This window comes from Lactuca serriola, chromosome 5, assembly GCF_051521515.1.
Source record: "Lactuca serriola cultivar US96UC23 chromosome 5, Lser_US96UC23_V15, whole genome shotgun sequence".
Classification (NCBI taxonomy): domain Eukaryota; kingdom Viridiplantae; phylum Streptophyta; class Magnoliopsida; order Asterales; family Asteraceae; genus Lactuca; species Lactuca serriola.
The window spans coordinates 80,441,475-80,467,306 of NC_136412.1; the positions used below are offsets into that span (position 1 = coordinate 80,441,475).

Below are 25,832 nucleotides of genomic sequence, written 5' to 3' on the forward strand. Positions count from 1 at the left end.
TTTGCAAAAAGATTCATGGATAAGGCTTGGAAGAGTTCTTAAGGTGAAATTGGGGTTGAGTTGACTCAAAAACAAATGAAAAACGCATATGACAATCTGAAAGCCAAATACACTGGATGGGTATATTTAAAAAACAAAACTGGTAATATATACAATTCTCAAACAAACACTTTTAATCTAACAGCCGAGGAGTGGGATGATTTTAAGAAGGTACATATATATATATATATATATATATATATATATATATATATATATATATATATATATATATATATATATATATATAACATTTACGTTTGAAGTTGCCAAATATTCTTATACTATTTCTTGTTACATTTGGGTTTAGGGGCATCTGAAAGCTGCTTCTTTGCGAACAATTCAACTGCCTTTTCCAGATCTTTGTGCACGTCTTTTTGATGGAAATAGTGCCACTGGTAATTTTAGGAGTTACTCAACCCAATCATCATCAGTAGCTGGCGCATCCTCCTATCGTGTTCCACCACTTCAGATCACCGCCACCCCTTTTGATGCAAAAGATGATGATGGTGTTGACACTTCCCATCATGAGCCACCACCTTCTGCTGCTTCACCTTCTGCTGGTTCACCTTCTACTGCTTCACCATATACTGCTACACCATCCGGGAACCCCAACAAAAGGGCTAAACCCTCAACTCCTGTAGCTCCTAGTGCCTCACCATCTGCTTCTTCACCTGATGGAACTTTTATTACTGCTGACGATTTAGCATTTGAAATGAAGAAAGCTCTACAAACTTTGACTAAAGTGTATATAATTCCTCAGTGTTTAGAGAAGTTAGAGGTCCTTCAGTTAGGCCCTACAGATCCTTTACGCTTTTTCGCATATCATATTTTAGGAGGAACCATGAACATGAGAGAGATGTGGATGCATTTGCCCGATGTTCCCGAGATATTACGAGGGTGGCTTGAGATGACGGGTACCAAGGAGTTTTGAAGGATGGAAAGATTGTCCGATGATTTTCTAGTGTTGAAACTCTTTGTTATGTCTTTTTGCTTTGTTGGAACTACTTTGTTAAATGTTTTTGCCTTTGTTGGAACTATTTTGTTAGGTCTTTTTGCCCTTGTTGGAACTATTTTTTGTTATTTTGCTACTTGGAATATGGTTTATGTAATGTTATTTTGGTACTTGAAATATGATTAATGGAATGTTTAGTTGATACTTGAAATATGGTTTATGCAATGTTTTTTTGCTACTTGAAATATGGTTTATGTAATGTTTTTTAAAGTTCTACTTTGTTGATTTTAGGTTTATATGGATCACAATCAAAAGTTACTTCTCGTAATTCTTATGTACCTATACATCCGTTATTTTTGGAAGAGGGGTGTGAAACGATTGCGGGATAATGATTCGGAAATGATGGAACATGAATACGCATTGGAGTTATTACACCGTAATCGTTTACAATGTGTTAAAGTATTACGCATGTCCCGTGAATCTTTTGTACGACTATGTGCTCATTTTAGAGAAAATTACTCATTAAAGGACATCAAACATGTATCAGTTGAGGAAAAGATGGCTATGTTTTTGATGATGATCGGCCATAATCAACGTTACATGATTATCAAGCGGAGATTTCAACACTCGAAACAAACAATTCATACATTTTTTTATGAAGTGTTGGAAAAAATGATGCTTTTCACACAAGATGTTATAGTACCAACATCTTTTAATCCGAATCCAAACATTGCAGAACGTAATAGGAGGCTACGAAGGGTTTCCAAAGGAGCAGTTGGTGCACTTGATGGCACTTTGATACATGTTGTTGTCCCTGCTAAGAAACAAGACTTATATAGAAGTAGGGGAAAGGGAGATTGCTACCAAAACGTATTGGCAATTTTTGACTTCAATATGATTTTTACATTTGTTGTGACCGAGTGGGAAGGGGTAGCACATGACTCTAGAATATTATCAGAAGCAGTAGCCGATCCACAAGCATCATTCCCGTTTCCACCACCAGGTAAGTTTTTGTTTTTTAAATATTTTTATCTTAATTTGAAAATTGATTAGTGTTTTGCATTTTTTTTCAGACAAATATTATCTTTGTGATGCCGCGTATGCACACACTCGAGGATTTATGGCCCCTTATCGTAATGTGAGGTATTGGCTTGGAAATTTTCGTCAAAGACGTGCATTGACCAATAAAGAAAAATTTAACCATGGACATGCAAAACTTCGGAATTTCATTGAGCGTGCTTTTGGTGTTTTGAAAGCACGCTTCCCTATATTGAAGAGGATGGAACCATTCCCGTTTGTGACACAAAGAAACATTGCCATGGCATGTTTCGCACTTCATAATTATATAAGGAAAGAAGGATTGAGTGATGAGTATTTCACACAATACGATGAACCCAATGTACCATTTCGAAATAACAATGTGGCCATTGATGATGATGAAGACGGGATTCCAAGACATGGTACTGCAACAAACTGTGAATATATGACTTAGTTACGGGATGAAATTGCTGATCAGTTGATACACAATATAGATTGAATTGTTTTAAATGAAATTTTTATTGTAAAACAAATTTTTTTATTGTATGACTAATTTAGTTGCATGATTTTTATTTTCAATGTTATAAGACTATTATTATTAAAATTTTGGTGTTGAAAAATCATTTTAAGTTTGTAAAATAATTTTATTTAAAATTCAGTTTATTTCAGCAGCCTACAGACGTTAAAAAATAAACAGTCTTCTTATTGCAGACTGCAGACGTTTGGTCCACCTCTTCTGCTGTAGAGGCTTGCAGATCTGGTCCGTATACTGCAGACATTTTGGCTTCAGAAAAACAAACAACACCTAAGTCTTCAAACACGTGACTAGACCAAGTCCTCTAGGTTGACTCATACACATGTTGATCCATGGACGAGATTGTATCAATACTCCGCCCATGAAGAATGGCCTTGTCCTCAAGGCCGAAATCGATTTATGTCGTGTAAGGCCAAGGTGGATCGGTCTCCGACTGAAGGAGAAGGAATTTCGATGGGTTGCATTGATAGCCCGGTTGATATTTGGTGGGGCAATTGTAACAAAGGCCTTCAGCCCAACGCTTTTTCATTTCCGTGGGGGTCAATTTCTTGATCGGAAGTGGTGGGGTAGGTGAAGGGGAGGCAGCCAACAAAGGTGGGTTCGTTGATGGAGGGTCGGAAAGTCCTTCAAACGACGGCAAGTGGGCGTGAAGCTTGCCTTCCACTAGTTTAGCAAGACCGTAGGCTTGATGGAGAGACGTGGGGTGGTGTAGGGCAATTTTATTCTGGATGTCATGGTGAAGTACTGATATGAAACAGTTACGAATGGCTACATGTGTTAAGCCATCAACATGATTACTGAGTTTTTCAAACTCGGCTTAATAGGCTGCAACTGTGGAGGTCTTTCTTAGCTTGAACATGCTTGCTTGATGGTTTTCATATGAGGGTGGTCCAAACCGGAGTTCCATGGCTCTACAGAATTATGTCCAATTGGTAAGTAATTGATTGGTGGTTAGGTGTTTGTATTAGCTTAGGGCTTCACCTGTGAAGTAAAAAATAGCCAAGGGTAACCTTTGATTATTAGGCATGTTATAGTAATCAAAATAGTTGTTAGCTTGAAAATTCCAATCTAACGGGTTGGACCCATCGAAATTAGGTAATGTAATTTGTGGAGGGCGTGGTTGGTGGTTTGGAGGTGGCGGTGGTGGTGGGGGCAGTGGTGGTTGATGTTCTTTGTTTACGAGGATGTTAACAAGTTGTTCGAGTTTTGAAGCGGTGGTCGTGGAAAGACAGATAAGTGTTTGCATCTGATCCTAAAAGACAGCATGAGAGGTATCTGAAGTGGATCCTAACTTTGGTTTTGGAGGCATGAGGTGGAGGGAATGAAAGCACCAATGACAAAGTCTATTTCGAAATGAATAATCTCCTTATAAAATAAGAACAATACACGATCTTTGGAACAATTTACTTTTATTCTTTTTTATGAAATGCAGGTTACAATTTATAGAAAACATGGAGTTATTGGCTAGCAAGAATAAAGGAAATATGCATGCTGAAATTAAACGTGAATCCTACTTTACTGCAATTAACTTCTACTAGAAACTAAAATGAGACTAAGTCGTCAAGCACGTCACTAGACCAAGTCCTCTAGGTTGACTCATGCACATGTTGATCCATGGACAAGATTGTATCATTCAACATGAAGCAGTAATGTTCCACATTGTATAAAAACAGTGCAGCAACATACATAGAGCATTTTGGTGGTAAACGAGTCATAAAAGCTGACTATAACCAAAATATACAAGACCCATATCATTTCATTAAATTTTCAGAATTTCAAATTAGAAGTCTTTTATCTTTCAATTTTTATTCCTTTGGTTATAATGATCATGTAAGTAAAAATGAGAAAAATCGTTTTTATGTATAATATTGACATAATTATTCCTAAATTGATTACTTTGTAAAAAAGCAAACATTTGCTTTCAAAAGCCCTAGAGATTGTCGACGATTCAAGGTGATTTCCAGCGGGGTTAAACGTCGACCAAAGTTTTGTTTATTTGTTTTTGGGGTGGTTTATGCTAGAACTTTTGTATGATGATTCATAAAGAATATGAGTGGCGGATTGGGATTAAAAAACCTAAAAGGAATGAAAAGGTAGAGAAGCTATTTGTGACATACTTTGTTACTAATTTCCCGAACGATTTGGTTGAGAAGGATTTGTGGCATCTTTTGAAGAGTTTGGTAAGATTGCAGACGTTTATATTGCTAGAAAATTGTCCAAGAACGGGAGAAAGTTTGCGTTCATCAGATATTTGAATATTTTTGATGGTGATCGACTAGAAAAAAAGATTGGCAAATATTTGGGTGGGTAATTTCCACCTGTTTGTATCAGTAGCTAAATTTAAAAGAGGTGTGTATGACTCATCAATAAATAAAGGAATGAGAGAAAAGGAGAATAGGAATCAACAGAAGGGTAATCCTACTCTGCATGGATCAAAAGTTGTGCATGGGAATTCTTATGCTAATGTCCTTAGGATGAATGAAGGGGAGAAGACGAAATCAATTGATAAGGTCCTGAAAAAGATTATTATTCCTGTAAGTGATCTGCGTGTGGTTGATGATTCTAGAAAAGTAACTTTGAGAAGGATTAAATACGCTTCTCTCATCCTTAGACTTCATCATCTTTGTCTTGCTGAAGGTTTTGATGATGTTCATATTAAGTATGCAAGAGGGACTTGGATTTGGTTTGAATTTCATGCACAAAAGACTTGCATTCAGTTTAAACAAAACTATGGAATTAGTTCCTATTTTGTGGAATTTACTAATGTCACTAAGAACTTTGTAGTTCATGAATACACAAAATGGATGTTGGGTTAATCAGGTTTCATTCACAGGTTACGGGTCGGTCAATTAATGATTAATGAATTTGCATGTAGTTTTAATTTGGTTTATGTTGACTAGGTTTTAGTGGATAATAAAATGTGACTTGTGTCATATAATTAGGAAAACATGGTTTACCTTGTTATTTGGAAGTCTATCCATTAGTTTAGGAAGGAAGTTGTTTCATTCTATATATTGTAGAAGCGTTTATACTTCCAGATGGGAATTTTCGTTGATGAAGTAATACAACAGAGAAAAGGTTCCCAAAATTAAGAGTGTGTATCTTCATTTTTTTCTTTTCTATTTGGGTCTATACGTATCTGATTTCCAACAATTGGTATCAGAGAGGTTTAAGAAGAGGGCCGGTTTGAGAGTTGACTTTTGAAGGAAGGAGGAGACTTTGACTGCAGGGCTGTGAGAGCAGTAGAAGCAGCGGGTCGAAAATGTTATGAAGGTTAAAATCAGAAACAAGGTTTGTTTGGCTTTGATTTTTCCCTGGGGGGAGCACCAGTGGGGGGCTGTTTCGGGGCTCGTTTACAGCAGAATGCGGAGAAGTTAAAGGTTCATCGGGTCGACCGTTGTCGTGGGGAGACGTGAAGTACCGTTCAAGACAACGGGGGTGACTGGTGATGAAAATAGGCTTTTCGTAGCTGTTAGTTGTGATCAAAAGGAAGTATATATGGTATTCAAAGGGAATTTCGGCGGTAGGTTGTAGGTATGTCACTGGAAAATGGAGAGAGTTACCGGAGATGCGTGAGAAAACGAACAGAAAAGATCCGTCAAAGCAGGTGGCTTTGGGTTTGTTTTGTTTTTGCAGGTGAAAGAAGATGGTAAAAGCGGGTACCTTTGCTTTCTTGATCGGTGGAAGAAAGCTCTCGTGTCACAGAAGTGTTATACGCGAACGGGTTCTGTGTGGTGACAAACAACAGCCGGATGTAGAAGACTTTGGACGTGACTGAGGTGAAAGTCGGGTGTCCGGGAAAAGTCGGGAGTGGGTGAAGACTTTAGACGTGACCGAGGTGAAGGTCGGGTGTCCGGGAAAGGTCAAAAATCGAGCTAAAAAAGGTGATTAAAGACTGATGTGAACAAGTGGTATGACGAAACCGATTAAGAGGGTGATTGTTGGGTTAATCAGGTTTCATTCACAGGTTACGGGTCGGTCAATTAATGATTAATGAGTTTGCATGTAGTTTTAATTTAGTTTATGTTGACTAGGTTTTAGTGGATAATAAAATGTGACTTGTGTCATATAATTAGGAAAATAGTTTAGCAAGTTAGTTGTTTCATTCTATATATTGTAGAAGCGTTTATACTTCCAGATGGGAATTTTCGTTGATGAAGTAATACAACAGAGAAAGGTTCCCAAAATTAAGAGTGTGTATCTTCATTTTTTTCTTTTCAATTTGGGTCTATAGGTATCTGATTTCTAACAATGGATTGAGATTAATGTTATTCCTCTCTCTGCTGGGTCAGTTGCTGCTTGCAAGAAGGTGGCTAGTGTTTTTGGCAGCGTTCTGTTTGCAGATGAAGCCTTGGAGGAGCATATGTCATGTGGGAAGTTGTGTATTGCTGCCCTTATTGTTGGACTCATTATTGAACATCTCTTGGTAGAAGTGGAAGGTCTGGAATATAATATTCATGTCAAATATACTGACGTGTGGTGTCCTGACATTGATAAAGTCCCAAGTGTGGGACAAGGAGAATCTCAAAGGATAGATGATAAATTCTTGTATGAAGAAGAAGAAGAAGAAGAAGAAGAAGAAGAAGACGGAGAAGAAGAACAAGAAGAAGATGAAGAAGAAGAAGGCTATGATAATGATAGCATTAATGGGGATTATGAGGGTGATTGCAATGATTCTTTTAATGATAGCGGTCTACAAGAAAATGGTTCGGGTAATGATAAGTATAAGGGGATCAGAGAAGGGGATGTTGAAGATAGTTTCAGTAACATGGAAGAAAACAACAGGGAAGATGTTAAAGAAGGAATGCTTAATAAAAAAACAACCGATCTCTCTTTTACCTGCATCTGCTTTCACATCCTCAGAACAGGTGAATGAAATTAAAAAAATCAGAGAATGATGGCAATAAAAGTGATGATTAGGAAAATTCTGCACAAATTCAGAAGAGGAATAGTTTTAATTCCATTAAAGACAAGGGTGATCATTTTGAAAATAATGTGAAGGCTACTGATGGTTGTCAAAATTCGAGTTCAGCATCTGCTCCACCTGGTTTCAATCATCAGAGATTTCATTCTCCAATTCGGTCATGAGATTTCTCTGTTGAAAAGAAACAGTCATCTAATGCTTCGGTAGCAAAAAGAGAAAAAAATACAACATTAAGTCTAAGTATGTTCCAGTTGGATCTTTAATTGAGGTAATGGAGAAATATGTGGAGTTTGGGAAGGTTTTAGGGTATGATTTCTCTGGATTCAAAGAAGATATTGGAAGAATAATAGAAATTCAAGGTGTACAACAACGTTTTAAATGAATACCTTGTCTATAAACTTATGTGGGTTAAAGTGCCACAAGAAAAGGAGTTGGATAAAAAAAGTTATGCATAGAACATTCCATTAGTGTGTTGGGGATTCAAGAGACTAAAATGTCAAGTCTTGATGTGTTATTGGTTAAATCGCTTTGGGGAAACTATCAGTTTGATGTCGCTAGTAGTGATTCACAAGGAAGGTCGGGAGCGCTATTAGTAGTGTGGGATCTGATTGTCTTTATGAAACGTAAAGTGTGGTCGATGGAAAGTGTTTTGGTGGTGGCAGGTGAGATTATTGCTTCAGGTATGAAATGTTTCCTCGTTAATGTTTATGCTCCTCAAGATAGATACTCGAAAAAAGCGGTTTGGGACTTTATTACTAATTTCATGGGTTAGTTGGGGAATACTTGTTGTTTTGAGATTTTAATGTGGTGCGTAATCAAGCTGAGAGAAGTGGGTCTAATTTTTTTCAAAATGAATCTAAAGATTTTAATAATTTCATTATTAATTCTGATTTGGTAGATGTTCCTTTGGGAGGGAGAAGATTTACGAGAGTTGATAAACTTTGTTTAAAAATGGCAAAGTTGGATCGCTTTTTGATATCTAATTGTATTCTCAATAGTTTTCCTAATCTTATAGGTGTGGTTCTTGTTGGTATGTGGTCTGATCATGCCCTATTGTTCTAAAAAAAGAACATAGAGATTATGGTCCCAATCCTTTTAAACTATTCCATTCATGGTTTTTTATGGACGGGTTTGACCAATTAGTTTTAGATGCTTGGAAATGAAATGTTGAGTCTTTAAACACTAACAAATTCGTTGTGTTTAAAAATAAGTTGAAAATTTTGAAAGAGAGATTAAAGGAATGGCACAAAGTGGTGGTCGCTCAAAATTTTGGAAATAAGGGACAATTGATGAAAAGATTAGACGATATTGATGTTATTCTTGATGCAGGGAATCGGGATGAGGAATTGATTTTAGCTAGAATTGATATTCTGAAATCTCTCTGGGACCTGGAGAAACTGGAAGATATGGATGTTGCTCAGAAAGGAAAATCTAAGTGGATTGGATATGGTAACGAAAATTCTAAATTTTTCCATTCTATACTTAAAAGAAAAGGGAGAAAAATGATGATTAATGGTATAATGAGTGGCGGAGAGTGGGTGACAGAACCCATCCATGTAAAAGATATTTTTTATTCTTTCTTCAAAGAGAATTTTAGTTCTTTTTCGGGTGCTTCTATTTCCCAGCCCAGCTCTCGGTTACGCAAGTTGTCTTTGGGGCATAAAAATGCTCTAATTTCTCGGTTTTTGCATGGTGAAATTAAAGCAGCAGTTTGGTCTTGTTGAAGTTATCGGGCTCCAGGGCCAGATGGATTCTCTTTTCGATTTATTAAGAAGTTTTAGGAGGTTGTTATGGTCGATGTCTTTAATTTTGTGGAGGAGTTCTATTCAAATAGAGTTATTCCCAAAGGGTGTAACTCCTCATTTATTTCGCTAATCCCTAAGGTTGATAGTCCTTCTTCTGTTAAGGAGTATAGACTGATCAGTTTAATTGGGCTGCAATATAAAATTTTATCTAAACTCCTAGCCAATAGACTAAAAAATGTGATTGGCTCTATAGTTAGCCCGACTCAGTCTACTTTTGTCAAAGGTAGACAAATTTTAGATGGTTCGTTCATGGTAAATGAAATTATTGACTGGTGTAAGAAGAAGAAAAATAAAGCTATGATTTTCAAAGTGGACTTTGATAAGGCGTATGATGCGGTTTCTTGGGAGTATTTGGTGAAAATTATGGAGTTTATGGATTTTGATCATAAATGGATAAGATGGATTCAATCTTTTTTGGAGTCTTCTCATGCTTCGATCCTGGTTAATGGTAGCCCCACTAAGGAATTCTCTCTTAATCGAGGTTTGCGGTAGGGTGATCCGTTATCGCCTTTCTTATTTAGTATGGTGGTGGAAGGTTTAAATATTACTATGGAGGATGCTACTAGTCAAGGGTTGCTTAAAGGTATGGAAGTGAGTGATCCAGGATACAACATCTCTCATCTTTTTTACGTAGATGATGCCATTTTCTTGGGAGTTTGGAATAAAGATAACATTGAGAATTTTGTTACTATTCTTAATTGTTTTTATTTGATTTCGGGGCTTCGCATTAACTTTCAAAAATCAAATTTATATGGGATTGGTATTGACTTTCATTAAGTGCAAGACATGGATACATTTACTAGTTGCTTGGTTGCGTCTACACCGTTCTCGTACTTAGGAATCCTGTTGGGTGAAACATGGGTTGTGTGGATAGTTGGAGTTTGTTGATTCAAAAGTTTAAAAAGCGATTGGCTAATTGGAAAGTTAACTTACTCTCCTCGGGGGGTAGGTTAACTTTAATCAGATCTGTGCTTGGGAGTTTGGCAATTTACTATTTTTCGATCTTCAAGGTGCCTTCAGCTACGATTAAAGTCCTTGAGAATTTAAGGGCTCATTTCTTTTGGGGAGCTATGGATAACGATAGGAAAATAGCTTGGGTAAAGTGGGAAAAAGTTCTTAATTCTAAGGAAAAAGGAGGGTTGGGTATCGGAAGCTTGAAGGCTTTTAATTATGCTCTTTGACTTAAGTGGAGATGGAGATTACATAATGACTCTAATTCGGTTTGAGCAAAAGTTATTACAGGTATTCACGGGTTGAATGACGGCATAGACCAATTGAAGAAAAAACCAAATGGATCGAGTGTTTGGATTTCTCTAAGTAAGTTGTTTCGGTATTTGCATGAAAGAAATATAGTGTCTTTTTTATGTCTTAGGAAGTGCATTGGAAATGGTGAAGGTACACTTTTTTGGGTTGAAAATTGGTTGGGAGATGGTATTCTTATGGAGAGATTTCCTTGCCTTTTTGCCATGGAATCAAATAAGGAGTGCTTGATTAGGGACAAACTCGTTAACGGGCAATGGGTGTGAAATTGGAATAGACATGTTCGAGAGGGGGGTATCATAGCAACTAATTTTTTGGTTCTTAAGTCTTGTCTTTTGCAAGTGATTCTCTCAGATTGGTCAGGTAAATGGGTGTGGACCTTATGCAAGGATGGCGCTTTTCTGGTAAATGTCACTAGACACCACATTGATGATATTTTGTTGCAGGAGGGTGGAGGTGCTACTCATTGGTTCCGTTTAGTTCCTATAAAAGTTAATATTATGCTATGGCAAGTGTTGTTGGATAGACTTCCTACTCGGGTAAACTTAGTAGAGAGAAATGTTGACATTTCTTCATTGTTATTCCCTTCTTGCCACTCTCAAGTAGAAGATTCCAATCATGTGTTTGTATACTGTGAGGTGGCGAAAGAAGTTTGGAGGAGAGTGTTTTAATGGATTGATCTTCCTTTCCCTCTGTTCAATAGTGTTGCAGATTTATTTTTGTGGGTGGATTCCTTTACTTACTCCCACGTGAAGAAGAAGGCGCTTGAGGTCATTATGCTTACGTCAATTTGGATGATATGGATGTTCAGAAACAGTGTTGTGTTTCAAAACACCAAGATGAAGAGGAGCTCAATTTTTGATAGTATTGTTTTACATTCTTATGATTGGTTTTCTAATAGAAGTAATCATAGTAGTATAACTTGGACTTTGTGGTTACAAAACCCAATGCTCCAAAACTCTTTGTAATTGTTTTCCTAGATCCTTGCAAGTGGTTTTCGTTAATTTATTCAGCCGTTCAAAAAAAATTGATTACTTTGCACATGTGACCTATGTTGTATGAGAAATCATTTTTCATGTTAAATAAAAATTATATTATTTATGTAGTTATTTCTTTGTGTGACGTGATTATTATTAAACATATAATTAAAGCACAGTGTCATCTGTTAAGGAAAATATCCTTTTGAACAATGTCATTTGTAAAAAAAATTCACTTCTTTTTTCTTTTTACCTGTTACCATAGTGCTTTGTCCTTAGTCGATACTTTACATCCTTCCATCGCTCCCATTTGTTTTGCAGTGGAATTGCATATTAGTTCACCACCGCTCATCTTCATCTTTGTGTTTCAAATGCCCACTATTTTTCTCTTCAAAAGTCTATGTCGATGGGTGCTAGGGTTCGATTTAGGTAAGGGAATTAATCAGCTATCCGTTGATGTTAGCGATGTCAGTTGGTCGGTGGTTATGCTTGGCTCGATTCATCCAAAACCCACTGCTTCTAGAATAACCTATAAAACCCACAATCGATGTTCTTGTGTCTATTGCATAGACTGAAGAGGAACACAGTAAGTTCCAACAATGATGATGAACCCTAGCTCTGCAATCGATTCAACATAAGATTACATCCTTCAATGTGCTTTGCTGATTTATATTGAGAGATGAATCGATTCACTTATAGATGTCTGCTATTGTTTAAAGGTTGTTTCAATTTTTTTTCTTCAATGGATGATATTATTGGAGGAGAAGGGCAGTAGAACGCAATGCCTCGATGAAGACCGACACTAAGAATCTGATACCCACACATGTTCAATTGTTCTACTTCCCATGTCACCAAAAATTACCTCAACAATGATGTTCCTCTCAAAACCCTAGCTTCTCTCAAGAAGCCCTTTTCTGGTATGTCGCATTTTTATCAAAAAAATTAATTGCAATCAAACATGACACATACTTCACATGTACCAAAGTTACTATCCGACATTTTCCTATTAGGAAATAACTGTTGTACTCTTCATTACCATAGCACACATGTTGTTTCAAATCGACTTTTCCTAATTGAAAACAAAATACTCATTTCTTTTTAAATTTCTTTTCTTCAGTGATATCTTTGCGTGATGCTCTTATACACAAATTATATTGTAGGTGATCTTTTTTTTATCATAATTTCTACTTCAAGGTTTTTCTACCAGCTTCTCAATGAAATGTTTAAGAGAAACTTGTGTTTTTTTATTATTTTATTATTTTTTATTTTTTTATTAATATACCACTATTGTTAGCATTAAAAATGATAATGATGTATTGTAACCAGACTACTTTTGCACAAATTTCCTATCATGTTTTTTGTTTCTTTTTTTTTGTGACAAATCACTTTCCTTTATGTACAAAGTTCTACCAGTGGCATGAAAATTAAGAGAAAAAATACTTTAGAAGTCTAGAGCTATACTCATGCCTTATTTCAGTAAAATCATGTCCATTTTGGGTAATGTTTGTTTGTAGTACACACTGTTGGCTTTACTACTTCTCTAGACATAATTTCAAGAAATGTTTGTGTATTGAGGAATTATATTCAATTCTATGTTAAAAGGTGGATGATTACATTTGTGAGGTACATGTATCTTCATATGACTTCAATAAGCTACAATAATTCAAATTTCATATCCTAGATAAGAAATTATTTCTTAATATACCAATTTTCATTATCACTAGACTAGAAGTTTATATGTTAAAGTCTATTTCAATAGCTAATTTTATTTTTCATCACTTTCAATAGGTCAAGAGGTACACCGAATACAAGCAGGGAATCATTTCCAATTACTAGGTACACTTATAAAAACTATTCGAAAAGGTTAAATTGTTAAAAATATAGACCACCATGTTAAAGTACTAATCATGCTATTATTTGTAAACGTAACGATATAAAAAATTCAAATTTAATCCTAATCCCATATACCTTCTAATTTTCAAAAAAAAAGGTATAGTGTTGCCAAGTTTTATTTATCCAAAGTTTAAGGCATTTAAAATTGTAATTAAGGAAATTAGAAACCCTAAGGGTTTCAAGAACCCTAGCCATTTGCGAAAATCTTAAACCATAAGGTTTAATTTCCATAAACCCTAATTTTGATCCATTCACTATTATGTATAATCAATTAGAAACTAAGGCTCTAATACCACAGATGAGTTTTATAGGTTGTAAAAAAATACATATGAGCAGAAAGTCACTTAAACCACTAAGTTCACATGTAACCTATAAAGGATCTATGTTTTCTCTATTGATAACAATAAACTATAAACATCAGGAAACCCTAGGGAAACCTTACAGTTATTGAAATACATGTAAGAGTGTAGACCATTTGATTAATATAACAAATAATCAATTCAAAATCCTCTTAGTTCCTTGGAAAGCAAGCACAAAAACCTAAATGTCTCTAATGGATTGTACCCAAAACCCTAAGAACTAGAAGACTTGAGGAAAGGAGAGAAGGGAGAAGGGGAGAGAAAATTTTTGGCTCTATTGGATTAATTATTAGTACACAAAATAAGGACCTTAGGTGTCCTATATATAGCTGATAAGGAAAGCCTTGGATAACTCTAATTCAATATTATAGTACGTCACTTATGGTAATTATCCAACTCCTTATTTATCAACAATGAATCATTCTAAAAACCTATGAGGCTACCAAAAACTGAACCCCTCCTGAGAAGGTTCTAGAACCTCTCTTGTTAAACTATTGAACAATTATAGTTTAGCCCCTACACTTTCAATTAATTCTAATTAACCCAGAATTAATTCCAGTTAATTTCTAATTGATTCTTAACTAATTTATTACCATTTCAAATTAACATATTAATCACATAATATATTAATAAATCTTTTATTTCAATTTCTAATTAATTTATTAATTAAATAAATTAATTAATTAGCCCCTCTCTCTAAAAGTCATTCTAATAAGTTACTGGTTATGAGGGCAACCCAAAAAGGACTTTGCTTCTATTTCAAGAATATAACAATTTAGTTATTGACTTAGACACTTTAATCTAACAGTTGTATCGTTACGAGTGCATAAAAGTATAGTTAGTCTTACTCATATCCTTCAAGATTAGCCTTTCTTGTTTCATTTTCTCAAATACTTTTATTATTTTGATGATTAGCATTCTTTCTAAAACTCTTGATTGAATTCCAATGGCACTTTAACCATTGGTTGTCAGTTCCAAACACATTATGAATTATATGACGGGTTTTATACAAACAATCCTATGTGTGCATGCAACCCTAGATTTGGATATATGTTTTCACTATTAGATACACAAATTTATGAACACAAGAAGAACCTTAACATGCACCTAGATATTTTGACATCTATATAGTATAAGGGATTACATACCTCTTGTTGGTATATTGTAATAACAACACTAGTCTTCAATCTCCTTGTCTTGGAAAGCAAGTACCACAAGTGTAGTACCTCTAATGGCTCACAAACACCACAAGCAAATGGAGAGGCAAGAGAGAGAGAGAGAGAGAGAGGGGGGAGAGGCAAAAATCGGCTCTAGTCTTCTTGGGATCAAGTGGCCGATTTTCTAAGGCCTAAGGGGTCTTTATATAGGGTAGAGATTAGTGTTTCAGTCATTATCCTTATCTGGTTACTTGCCCACCAAGCAGCCCATAAGATAAGCCTTGAATCCTTATCATGAACGAATTCTAAGGCCTTATCACTTTGAATTCGTCCACCCCATCCTAGGGGAATCCAATGCCCTAATTTGCAACTATCACATAATTACAATTCAGCCCCTTTAGTTTAATTAATTACATTTGATCACGTAATTAATTCTTAATTAATTATTGAGCAATATTAATTAAACAAATATGATTTCTCCTTTAATATATTATTCTTATAATATATTAATAAATCATAATAACCTCTTTCTCTATTATTTCTCCAGTCAAGTTGCTTTGGTAAAGGCAACCCAAAAGGACCATGCATAACCAGGTCAAGTACTTACCAAATATGGTTACGGGCTTAGACACTAATCCAACAGTCTCCTACTTGGATAAGTCTAGTAACCAAAAATGCAAGTATAACTCGATTAGCAATTGTAGCTCTCAAAGACGCTGTCGAACTCTGATCTTATCAGCAACCCTGTCCTTTAGATAAGGGATTGTACAGTCCTCTATTTAAGATATCGTGCGGACAATCTCATGGAACATAGTCATACTTATTGTCCAGTAGCTTGTTTCTCGATCTCAGATTCATTTGACATAGAACTTACTTGAACACATCAATTCATTCCTGACCGGGCCTGGCACATAAGTCAAATCAAATCATCGAGGGGCCCAGATTTCGCTTTTACCCTCTTAGGATAAAAGAAAGAGATAAACTTCGACTTATATGCATTTACTACTTACTAATCAAATTATACACAACAATGCGTTTTATGACATCAAGGTACTGATTCGGTTTCCTATTATCAATGCACAATCAATTAGTAACCAATAAACCATATATCTTGGTTTTAAGACCATATGATATTATCGTCTTGCGATCACTCGTGATAAATTCGATGAAGTGATTCCAGCAACCGTGGGTTTATTCCAATGCTCAAAACTTATTAATAAGCACTCATGAACGTTGTAACAAACCTTTGTTATATCTAATACCTTTCAGACAATCTACACACCAATTCATGACAGTCTTCATTCATACCTACTTCCAACATATGAATGACTGTGGACCGTTTGAATAATTCGATGATTCTTAATTAACTCAATTATTCAGGAAGTCAAAACATGCAAAACAAAATAATAGTTAAACAATCAACATAAGACATTGACTGTACTTATAAATAATACTCATTTATTTAATCATCAAATGTCAATTACATTTATCTATTACACGTTTTAAACTATCTAATCTAAACTAATATCGTCCTTCAGCCCAATGCTCCTAGCGTGCTGCAAGTGCTTAACCCTACTCAGTCCCTTCGTAAGCGGATCTGTTGGGTTATCCTCTGATGATATCCTCTTAACTACGAGAAGTCCTTCTTCTACCCGATTTCTAATAAAGTGATATTTTCTGTCGATATGTCGAGATCTATCATGATCCCTCGGTTCCTTGGTCAAGGCAACCGCTCCTTCATTATCACAGAAAATTTCCATAGGATCCTTTATGGCAGGTATAACTCCAAGGTCTCCAATGAATTTCTTCAACCATATCGCCTCCTTTGATGCTTTTCTCGCTGCAATGTACTTTGATTTTCACGTTGAATCAGCTACGGTTTCTTGTTTGGAACTTTTCCAAGTCACTGCTCCTCCATTAAGGGTAAAGACCCAGCCCGACTGTGAACGATAGTTGTCCCTGTCGGTCTAGAAACTGGCGTCACTATACTGTCGCACCTTTAAGTCATCACTCCCTCCGAGGACTAGAAACCATTCCTTGGTCCTCCGAAGGTACTTAAGGATATTCTTGACTGCGGTCCAATGTGCTCTGCCAGGGTTCCCTTGATATCTACTAACCATGCTCAAAGCAAAGGCCACATTAGCGCGAGTACAAGTCATAGCATACATGATTGAGCCAACTGCGGAAGCGTAAGGTACTCGGCTCATCTCTGCTATCTCGGCTTCGGTACTCGGACTTTGAGTCTTACTTAACTTGGCATTACTTTGGATCGGTAATTCTCCCTTCTTCGAGTTTTCACTAAAACGTTTTAGCACCTTGTTTAAGTAAGTATTCTGACTAAGTACTATTAGTCTCTTACTTCGGTCTCTCACTATCCTTATTCCCAAAATATAGGAAGCCTCTCCTTCGTCCTTCATAACGAAGCACTTCCCGAGCCAGGACTTAACTTCCTGTAGAGTCGGGATGTCGTTTCCTATGAGTAGTATGTCATCGACATACAATACGAGGAAGCTAACTATACTCCCACTGGCTTTGACATACACACATGATTCATCTTCGCTTCGTACAAATTCAAATTCTTTGACTTTCTCATCGAAGCAAAGATTCCATCTGCGAGATGCTTGCTTAAGTCCATAAATGGACTTCTCAAGCTTGCACACTCTATTGGGATGCTTTGCATTGACAAAACCCTATGGTTGAGCCATGTAAACATGCTCAGCCAACTTCCCATTAAGGAAATCCGTTTTGACATCCATTTTCCATATTTCATCATCATGAAATGTAGCAATGGCTAGCATCACCCTAATAGACTTTATTTTAGCAACTGGTGAGAAGGTCTCATCATAGTCAACTCCGAGAGTTTGAGTAAAGTCCTTTGCAACTAATCGTTCCTTATATGTGTGCACATTCCCATCCATGTCAGTCTTCTTCTTGAAGATCCACTTGCACCCAACCGTCTTACATCCAGGCACATGGTCAACCAAATTCCAAACTTGGTTGTCGTACATGGACTGAATCTCGCTATCCATCATCTCTTTCCATTTTGCAGACTTCGGGCCTGCCATGACTTCCTTATAGCTGTTAGGTTCATCTAGATTTATTAGTGTACTATCACTAATATATGTGTCCCCTTCAGCAGTAATATGAAAACCATATAACTGGGGTTGGGCTCTAACTCTTTCAGAACGTCTAAGAGGTAATGATTCGTCAACCGGTTCGACCGGAGTTTCCTCCTCGGGTTGAGTGCCAGCGTTAGAGGTTCCTTCATCGCTCGACTCTTGAATCTCTTCAAGATTGATTTGCCTCCCATTTTCCCCTTGGCTTATGAGTTCTTGCTCTCGGAAAACCCCTCTCCTCGCAACGAAGACAACATTGTCACTTGGTCTACAGAAGAGATATCGCAAGGATTTCTGCGGGTAGCTGATGAAAATACACCGCTCACTACGAGGTTCGAGCTTGTCGTGAGTCTCTCATCTTACAAAAACCTCGCAACCCCAAACCTTGATATGTGCCAACGAGGGAGAATTCCCTGTCCACATCTCGTGAGGTGTTTTGGCAACCTTCTTAGTAGGGACTAAATTAACGATATGGGCGGCAGTCTCTAAAGCATACTGCCAGAACGAACCATGTCCAACAGGGTTCGATTACGCCTCTCAGCCATATCATTCAACTGCGGTGTCCTAGGTAGCGTGAATTGCGAAACTATTCCGCATTCCATGAGATAGTTGTGGAATTCAAGACTTAGGTACTCTCCTCCTCGATCGGATCGAAGTATCTTGATTTTCCTTCCCAATTAAGTCTCCACTTCTTGTTTAAACTCTTTGAACTTTTCAAAGGTTTCTGACTTGTGTTTGATTAAGTAAATATACCCATATCTACTATAATCATCGGTGAAAGTCACATAGAAGTGGTCTGCGTCCCTTGTGGTGGATCTAAAGGGCCCACACACATCGGTGTGTATGAGATCCAATAAATCCTCACCCCCTTCACAAGTGCCAGTGAAGGTTGAGTTAGTCATCTTTCCAGTTAAACAAGACTCACACACTTCATTGTCCCTAAGGTCGAATGACTCCAACACTCCATCCTTTTGGAGTTGGGCTATGCGTTTCTTGTTAACATGTCCAAGACGACAATGCCAAAAGCATGCTTTATCCATACTATTGGAAGAATCCACACACAATACATCATTTCATAGGTTATCTACAACCATAATAGTTTCATAAATTCCATTACAAGGCAATGCTTCAAAATATAAAACACCATTTAGATAAGCATAAATCGAACCTTTCTCATTATCAAACGAATATCTAAATCCTTGTCTAAACAAACCATGAAATGAAATGATGTTTCTTGCCATATCTGGCGAATAGCAAAAATTATTTAAATCTAAATTAAACTAATCCATTACTAACTGCTAAAGAATACACTCCAATCTTGGTGACAGGCGGCGATCTTCTTTTCCCCATGACTAGATTTATTCTTCCACGCTCCACATCCTTATCTCTTCTTAGTCTCTACAAATCAGAACATATGTGAAAACCACATCTTTTATCAAGAACATAAGAAATAGCATGTGATGAATCATTAGATTTAATTGTGTAAGTACCTGCAAAAGACAGCTTGATCTTCCCATCTTTGATGGCTTGCAGATATTTCGGCCAGCTTCTCTTCTAGTGCCCTATTTTGTGGCAGTGGTGGCACTCTGCCTCCTTTGGGTTTGAGTTGGGTTTAGCATAACCAACATTGGTTCCACTAGAAGAGGTACCATCTTGGGGATTTCCCTTGTGGTGGCTCTTTGAAGGAGCCTTCCTCTTCTTGCCCTTCCCTTGCGCAATGGCCAAAACAGGAGCAGCGATGGGAGTGGGACTTGATGCAACAGACTTGTCCTTGAGGTTTCTCTCAGCAGTCCTTAGGAGCCCTTGGATTTTGCTTAAGGTGACCTCTTCTTTGTTAATATGGTAGGTTATCCTAAATTGGTTGTAGCACAAGGGCAAGGAGTGTAGAATGATGTCGATAGCCAAATCTTCCCCAAAGTTAGGGACTCTCCACTCCCCATATTAGTGGTGATCATGTTGGTGATGATCTCATAGCTCTCTTGCCTTGCGCATTGGTGGTACCTCTCCAACAAATCTTGGTGCATTTCATAGGGATACATGTCCTCATAGGACTTTTGGAGTTCAAGATTCATAGTGGCCAACATAATGCAATGAACTTTTGTTGCATCATGCTCAAGGGCCTCAAAGACGGCCATTTCTTCGGGAGTAGCGATTTTCGGATTGATCTTTTCAAGCTTCTCATCGAGAACATATTCTTTTTCCTCGTAACGAGCAACCATGAGAGTGTATCTTATCCATTCGTTGAAATTCGATCCGTCAAATGTCACTTTTTGACATAGGCTCATTAGCGGGAATGAACCAGTAGCAGCGTTGTTGGTGTTTGCGTTAGACATCTCTTATAGAAAGGAACAAAGTTTGATTAGAATTGAATCCCTAATTAATTACCCAAAATGAGAAATTAGGGCTAGGATCCAACAACATTATTTACACATTAGAAAAGGGATGTCGTAATCCAACATGCAAATAATTTGGACGTAAGTGAATGACGATTCACTAATTCTTCACCATGAAAAACATAAAAGGCTTAGGTTTTAAATGTATTAAGAATTCCTAAATTCTTTTGAGATTCATTGAACTTTTTAATGGCATGTTTAAATATCAATATGCCCCTCTCGTTTGTGACTGGGATGCCGAGGATCACAAAGCGGGTGTGAATAACCATCCAAATGTACATGGTGCCCTCATTGTTACAGTCACCTATTCGATGTGCCGGTTAACCACACACGCTCCATCGAACTATGACAAACAATGAGTCACCCTTCGCCACCTTTGCTTAGAACCAATTAGTGTGTCAGTTAACCACACACGCTCCACTAACTTCTTAGCAAGGGTGCAAAGTGCAATTTCATGGGATTGCATCAATTCACTTTTGCCTAAAGTAAGTAGGATTGGGATTATTGTAAAAACATTTAATTACTTTATATAGATTCATTAAACTTATTAATGAAGAGAGGATTGTCCTATCCTACCCGTTCGGCTAACAACCCTCCACCAATCAAGGAAGCGGTGGGCAAGAGTGGATACCCATTAAACAGCCATTTTATAGGTCATAACTTTAAACCCACTTTATAGATCGGCTTCGTGAATGAGGCCTACTAATGGTAAGACTAGCATTTTAGTTATACATACATACATACATACATATATATATATATATATATATATATATATATATATATATATATATATATATATATATTAATCTTGTAATAATATAATAGTATAGGGTGTATTTTAAACATTTTAAAATACTTGGGTTTCAATTTCAATTTAAAATTTTCGAAATTTAAAACTTTTAAATTAAAATTTTAAATATTAAAACTCTTGATTTAATAATTATCTAAATTAAACAAATAATTTGAATTACTAAATCATAAAGGATTATCTTAAATTAAACAATTAATTTATCCTAATCCCTTAAATCCCTCTAGATTTCAAAAATCATGGGATGAGATAATTCAAATTTTTTAATTACCATATTTAACCATTAAAGGATAATTACAAGATATGGGATTATCCAATTCCCCAAAATTTAGGATCTACTCTTGGGGAGGAGGCATATTTCGAAAATCCTAGGGTTTGCAAACCCTAGATTTCGAAATCTTAGGCACAAAGAAAAGGGTTTCAAAAACCCTATCAAATTTTTGAAAACAGGGTTCAAGAACCCTAATTTCGAAATTTTGCCTCCTAGGGTTTATTGGCCATAAAACCTAAAGGGTCAAATTCATACAATTGTATAATTATAATTGAAAACAATTAACCATATGCTTCGATACCACTTACGGGTTTTATGCAAACAACCCTATGTGTTCATGCAACCCTAGATTTGGATCTATGTTTTCACTATTAGATACACAACTTTATGAACACAAGAAGAACCCTAGCATGCACCTAGATATTTCGAAATCTATATAGTATAAGGTATTACATACCTCTTGTTGTTGTATTGTAATAACAACACTAGTCTTCAATCTCCTTGTCTTGGAAAGCAAGTACCACAAGTGTAGTACCTCTAATGGCTCACAAACACCACATGCAAATGGAGAGGCAAGAGAGAGAGAGAGAGAGAGAGAGAGAGAGAGAGAGGCAAAACTCGGCTCTAGGTCTTCTTGGGATCAAGTGGCCGATTTTCTAAGGCCTAAGGGGTCTTTATATAGGGTAGAGATTAGGGTTTCAGTCCTTATCCTTATCTGGCTACTTGCCCACCAAGCAGCCCATAAGATAAACATTGAATCCTTATCATGGACGAATTCTAAGGCCTTATCATTTTGAATTCGTCCACCCCATCCTAGGGGCATCCAATGCCCTAATTTGCAGCTATCACATAATTACAATTCAGCCCCTCTAGTTTAATTAATTACAATTGATCACAGACTTAATTCTTAATTAATTATTGAACAATATTAATTAAACAAATATGATTTCTCCTGTAATATATTATTCTTATAATACATTAATAAATCATAATAAACTCTTTCTCTATTATTTCTCCAATCAAGTTGCTTTGGTGAAGGCAACCCAAAAGGACCATGCATAATCGGGTCAAGTACTTACCAAATATGGTTACGGGCTTAGACACTAATCCAATATTATAATCAAGTCTGATAAATCTAATAACATTGATTCTCTCTATATACATCTATTTTCAAGCTCCATATCTAATGTACAACTCAATGAACCATATGTACAAGTCAACCATACCATGGGTTCAGGGATTCAATGCCATTAAATCATCTCATGGAATGGAATAAAAAAATCACATAGAATTATGTTGACCCATGAATAATGCCCTACATAATCGAAACACCATATTATTGAAAAAAAACTTCTCAATGATGAATTTTAGTATTCCAAATAAGAATTAGGGTTTTAGGAGTCGAAAACTCAATCAAGCTCCAAACAATTATCTATTAGGGAGATATCGATTGAAGATAGAATCTGACAAAGGAAAGAGCATATAAATCACAATAAAACTATAAAATGATCAACATTTTCGGATTTGTAGAAAATCTAGGTTTAGGAAACCTGGTAAGGAGTAACACTCTCAAATGAGATGTCATGGGTTCAAGTCTCATTAAAAGACATATGTGATATTTAGGAGTAGATTAGTTTGTCGATTAAAAAAAACAACAACATAGATGATGATGTAGATACACTAGATGAACATAAAAATCCATGGATTATCAAATCATGGCATTGAATTCGAATTCTACAAACAAAGGCTAAGAAAACAACACCAACTCCAATGGCCCTCTATTTTTATTTTATACATAAAACTCCATGGATTTTTTTTATACATTTAAACTTTAATATTATAAAAATAATTATAATTTAAATGTAATATTTAACATTTATAATATCCGAATATATATTAATTTATATTAATTAACCATTTAATATTTATGAATTAAATTCATATTAAAAAATTAAGTACATAGTAGCAAACTGAAACATATTAATATATTTTTTTTAAACTTATAATTTAAATATATCTTACAAATATAATAATAATTTTTAAAAAAAAACATTTAGGCACTACATGTAAAGGTGTTCACTAGGTAGTTTAGCTCGGATATTAATAAAAGTATTAACCGTGACGACAGGGCGGATAACTCATATGTACTAACCGAAATCATACCAAATTGGAAAAAGAACAAAATCGAACCATGTGAAGGTGAATAATCATTTTTTGATTCACGATCACATATGAAATATAAAAAAATCAAATTCAATCAAAACTCTCTAAACTTTATTTCAATAATTTCTTTCTAAAATCTAGTAAGTCGGATAATAAGAAAACATGATAAAATTCAAATACCATACATTATAATTTGAAAATAACTACACTAATAAAAATAAGAGTGAATTATACGAATAATCTATATGGTTTAGGATAATTTGTATGTGTAGTCCCTAACTTTGTTTTTTAATTTGAACGATCCTTATTGTATGGTTTTTGTTATGCGTTTGGTTCCTATCCGACTAAAAAATACTATTAGACCCTTATTAATTTATATTTTTATTTAATTTTATCATTTGTGTATTTCTTTTTTAATTTACTAATAAAGAATAGTGTCTGTGATAGAGGGCAAAACGAAGATGGATGAAGACAGTTAATCCCAACAATTTCTTGTTCAAAATACACTTTAGTTGATCATTTATGAGATATTTTTTCTAGCGCATATATATATATATATATATATATATATATATATATATATATATATATATATATATATATATATTACTTTTTTAAAATGTATATTTAATATTTCTATAATATGCAAGTATAACATTGGTTTTTTTTAAAGAAAAGTCTCATTATTTTGGAATTTTTTTATTAAAATCCTAATGCTTTATTTTGTTTTTTTTTTGAATAAAAAAGCACAGAAAATCGGAAAAGTTATCCAGTTTAATACTTTTTATGTATTCAACGGGTTATCGGCCTACGTGACATGTCAAATTGGACAGTTGTTGACGTGGTAGTTGAATAGCTTGATGGGTTTTCGACATAAGGACTTTACCTATGTGCACATACAAAGCTATAGCTTGGATCTAGGTTTCACTAATTGAACATGCAACATATCCAAGACTTTCATGGCTAGATCTAATGTAAATTAACAATTAAAACATATGAAAATAGATCTAGAATGATACCTTGAGTTACTTGCTTGAAAACCTTCTTCTTCTTGGAGCTTAAAGTCACAAATGTCACTCCTCTAATGGCTTACAAACACCAACTAGCAAGAAGATGATTTGAGAGAGATGAGGAAGAGGAAAATTGGCTCTAGGGTTACTCCAATCACAAGGGTTCCGATTTCCTCAACCCTATGGGTCTATTTATACAGTGAGCTCCTAGGGTTTCACCCTAAAACCCTAATAGGATAACTTAGCCTCAAAGCAATCCAAATCCTTTCCTAGATAAGGCCTTGGACGATTTCTAGTTGATCCATATCCCTAAAATCGTCCAACCCTATATCCATAAGGATTATCAGCTCAAAATACAACTTTCATACATTTGACAGTTTATACCCCTTTATTCAATTAATCTCTTTAAGTCACCAAATTAATTCCTAATTACTTTATGATTTATATTAATCAAATAACATTATTATTCTCTTAACATATTATTCTTATAATACATTAATAATAATATCTCTTCTCTCTAAATCACCCTATCTAGTTGCTATGGTGAAGGCAACCCAAAAGGACCATGCACAATTGGGTCAAGTACTTACCAAATATAGTTACAGCCTTAGACACTAATCCAACAGTCTCCCACTTGGATAAGTCTAGTAACTATACACGCAAACACAATCCGATTAGCAATCGTAGCTCTCAAAGACGCTGTCAACTCTGATCTTATCAGTAACCTATCCTTTAAATAAGGGATCGTACAGTCCTCTGTTTTGATATCGTGCAGACGATTTCATGAGACATTGTCATACTCATTGTCCACCAACTATTTACTCGATCTCAGATTTATTTGACATAGAACTTAATTGAACACATCAATTCAGTCCTGACCGGGCCCGGCACATAAGTCAAATCAAATCATCAAGCGGCCGTGATATCGCTTTTACCCTCTTAGGACAAAAGTAACAGATAAACTTCGACTTATATGCATTTACTTATCGACTAACCAACTATACACAACAATGCGTTTTATGACATCAATTTACCGTTGCGGTTTCACATTATCAATGTACAACCAATTAGTAAATAATAAACCATATATCTAGGTTTTAAGACCATATGATATTATCGTCTTGCG

General features: G+C 35.7%; 1 protein-coding gene across 1 annotated transcript; it reads left to right on the top strand.

The window, feature by feature from the left end:
* The first annotated feature begins 1,393 nt into the window (after nucleotides 1-1,393).
* LOC145049631 (uncharacterized) lies at nucleotides 1,394-2,486 on the top strand. The gene is made up of 2 exons (XM_078998014.1): nucleotides 1,394-1,997; nucleotides 2,068-2,486. The coding sequence occupies exons 1-2, from the start codon at nucleotides 1,394-1,396 to the stop codon at nucleotides 2,484-2,486; spliced, it is 1,023 nt and encodes a 340-aa protein (XP_078854140.1).
* The last annotated feature ends 23,346 nt before the right edge of the window (nucleotides 2,487-25,832 follow it).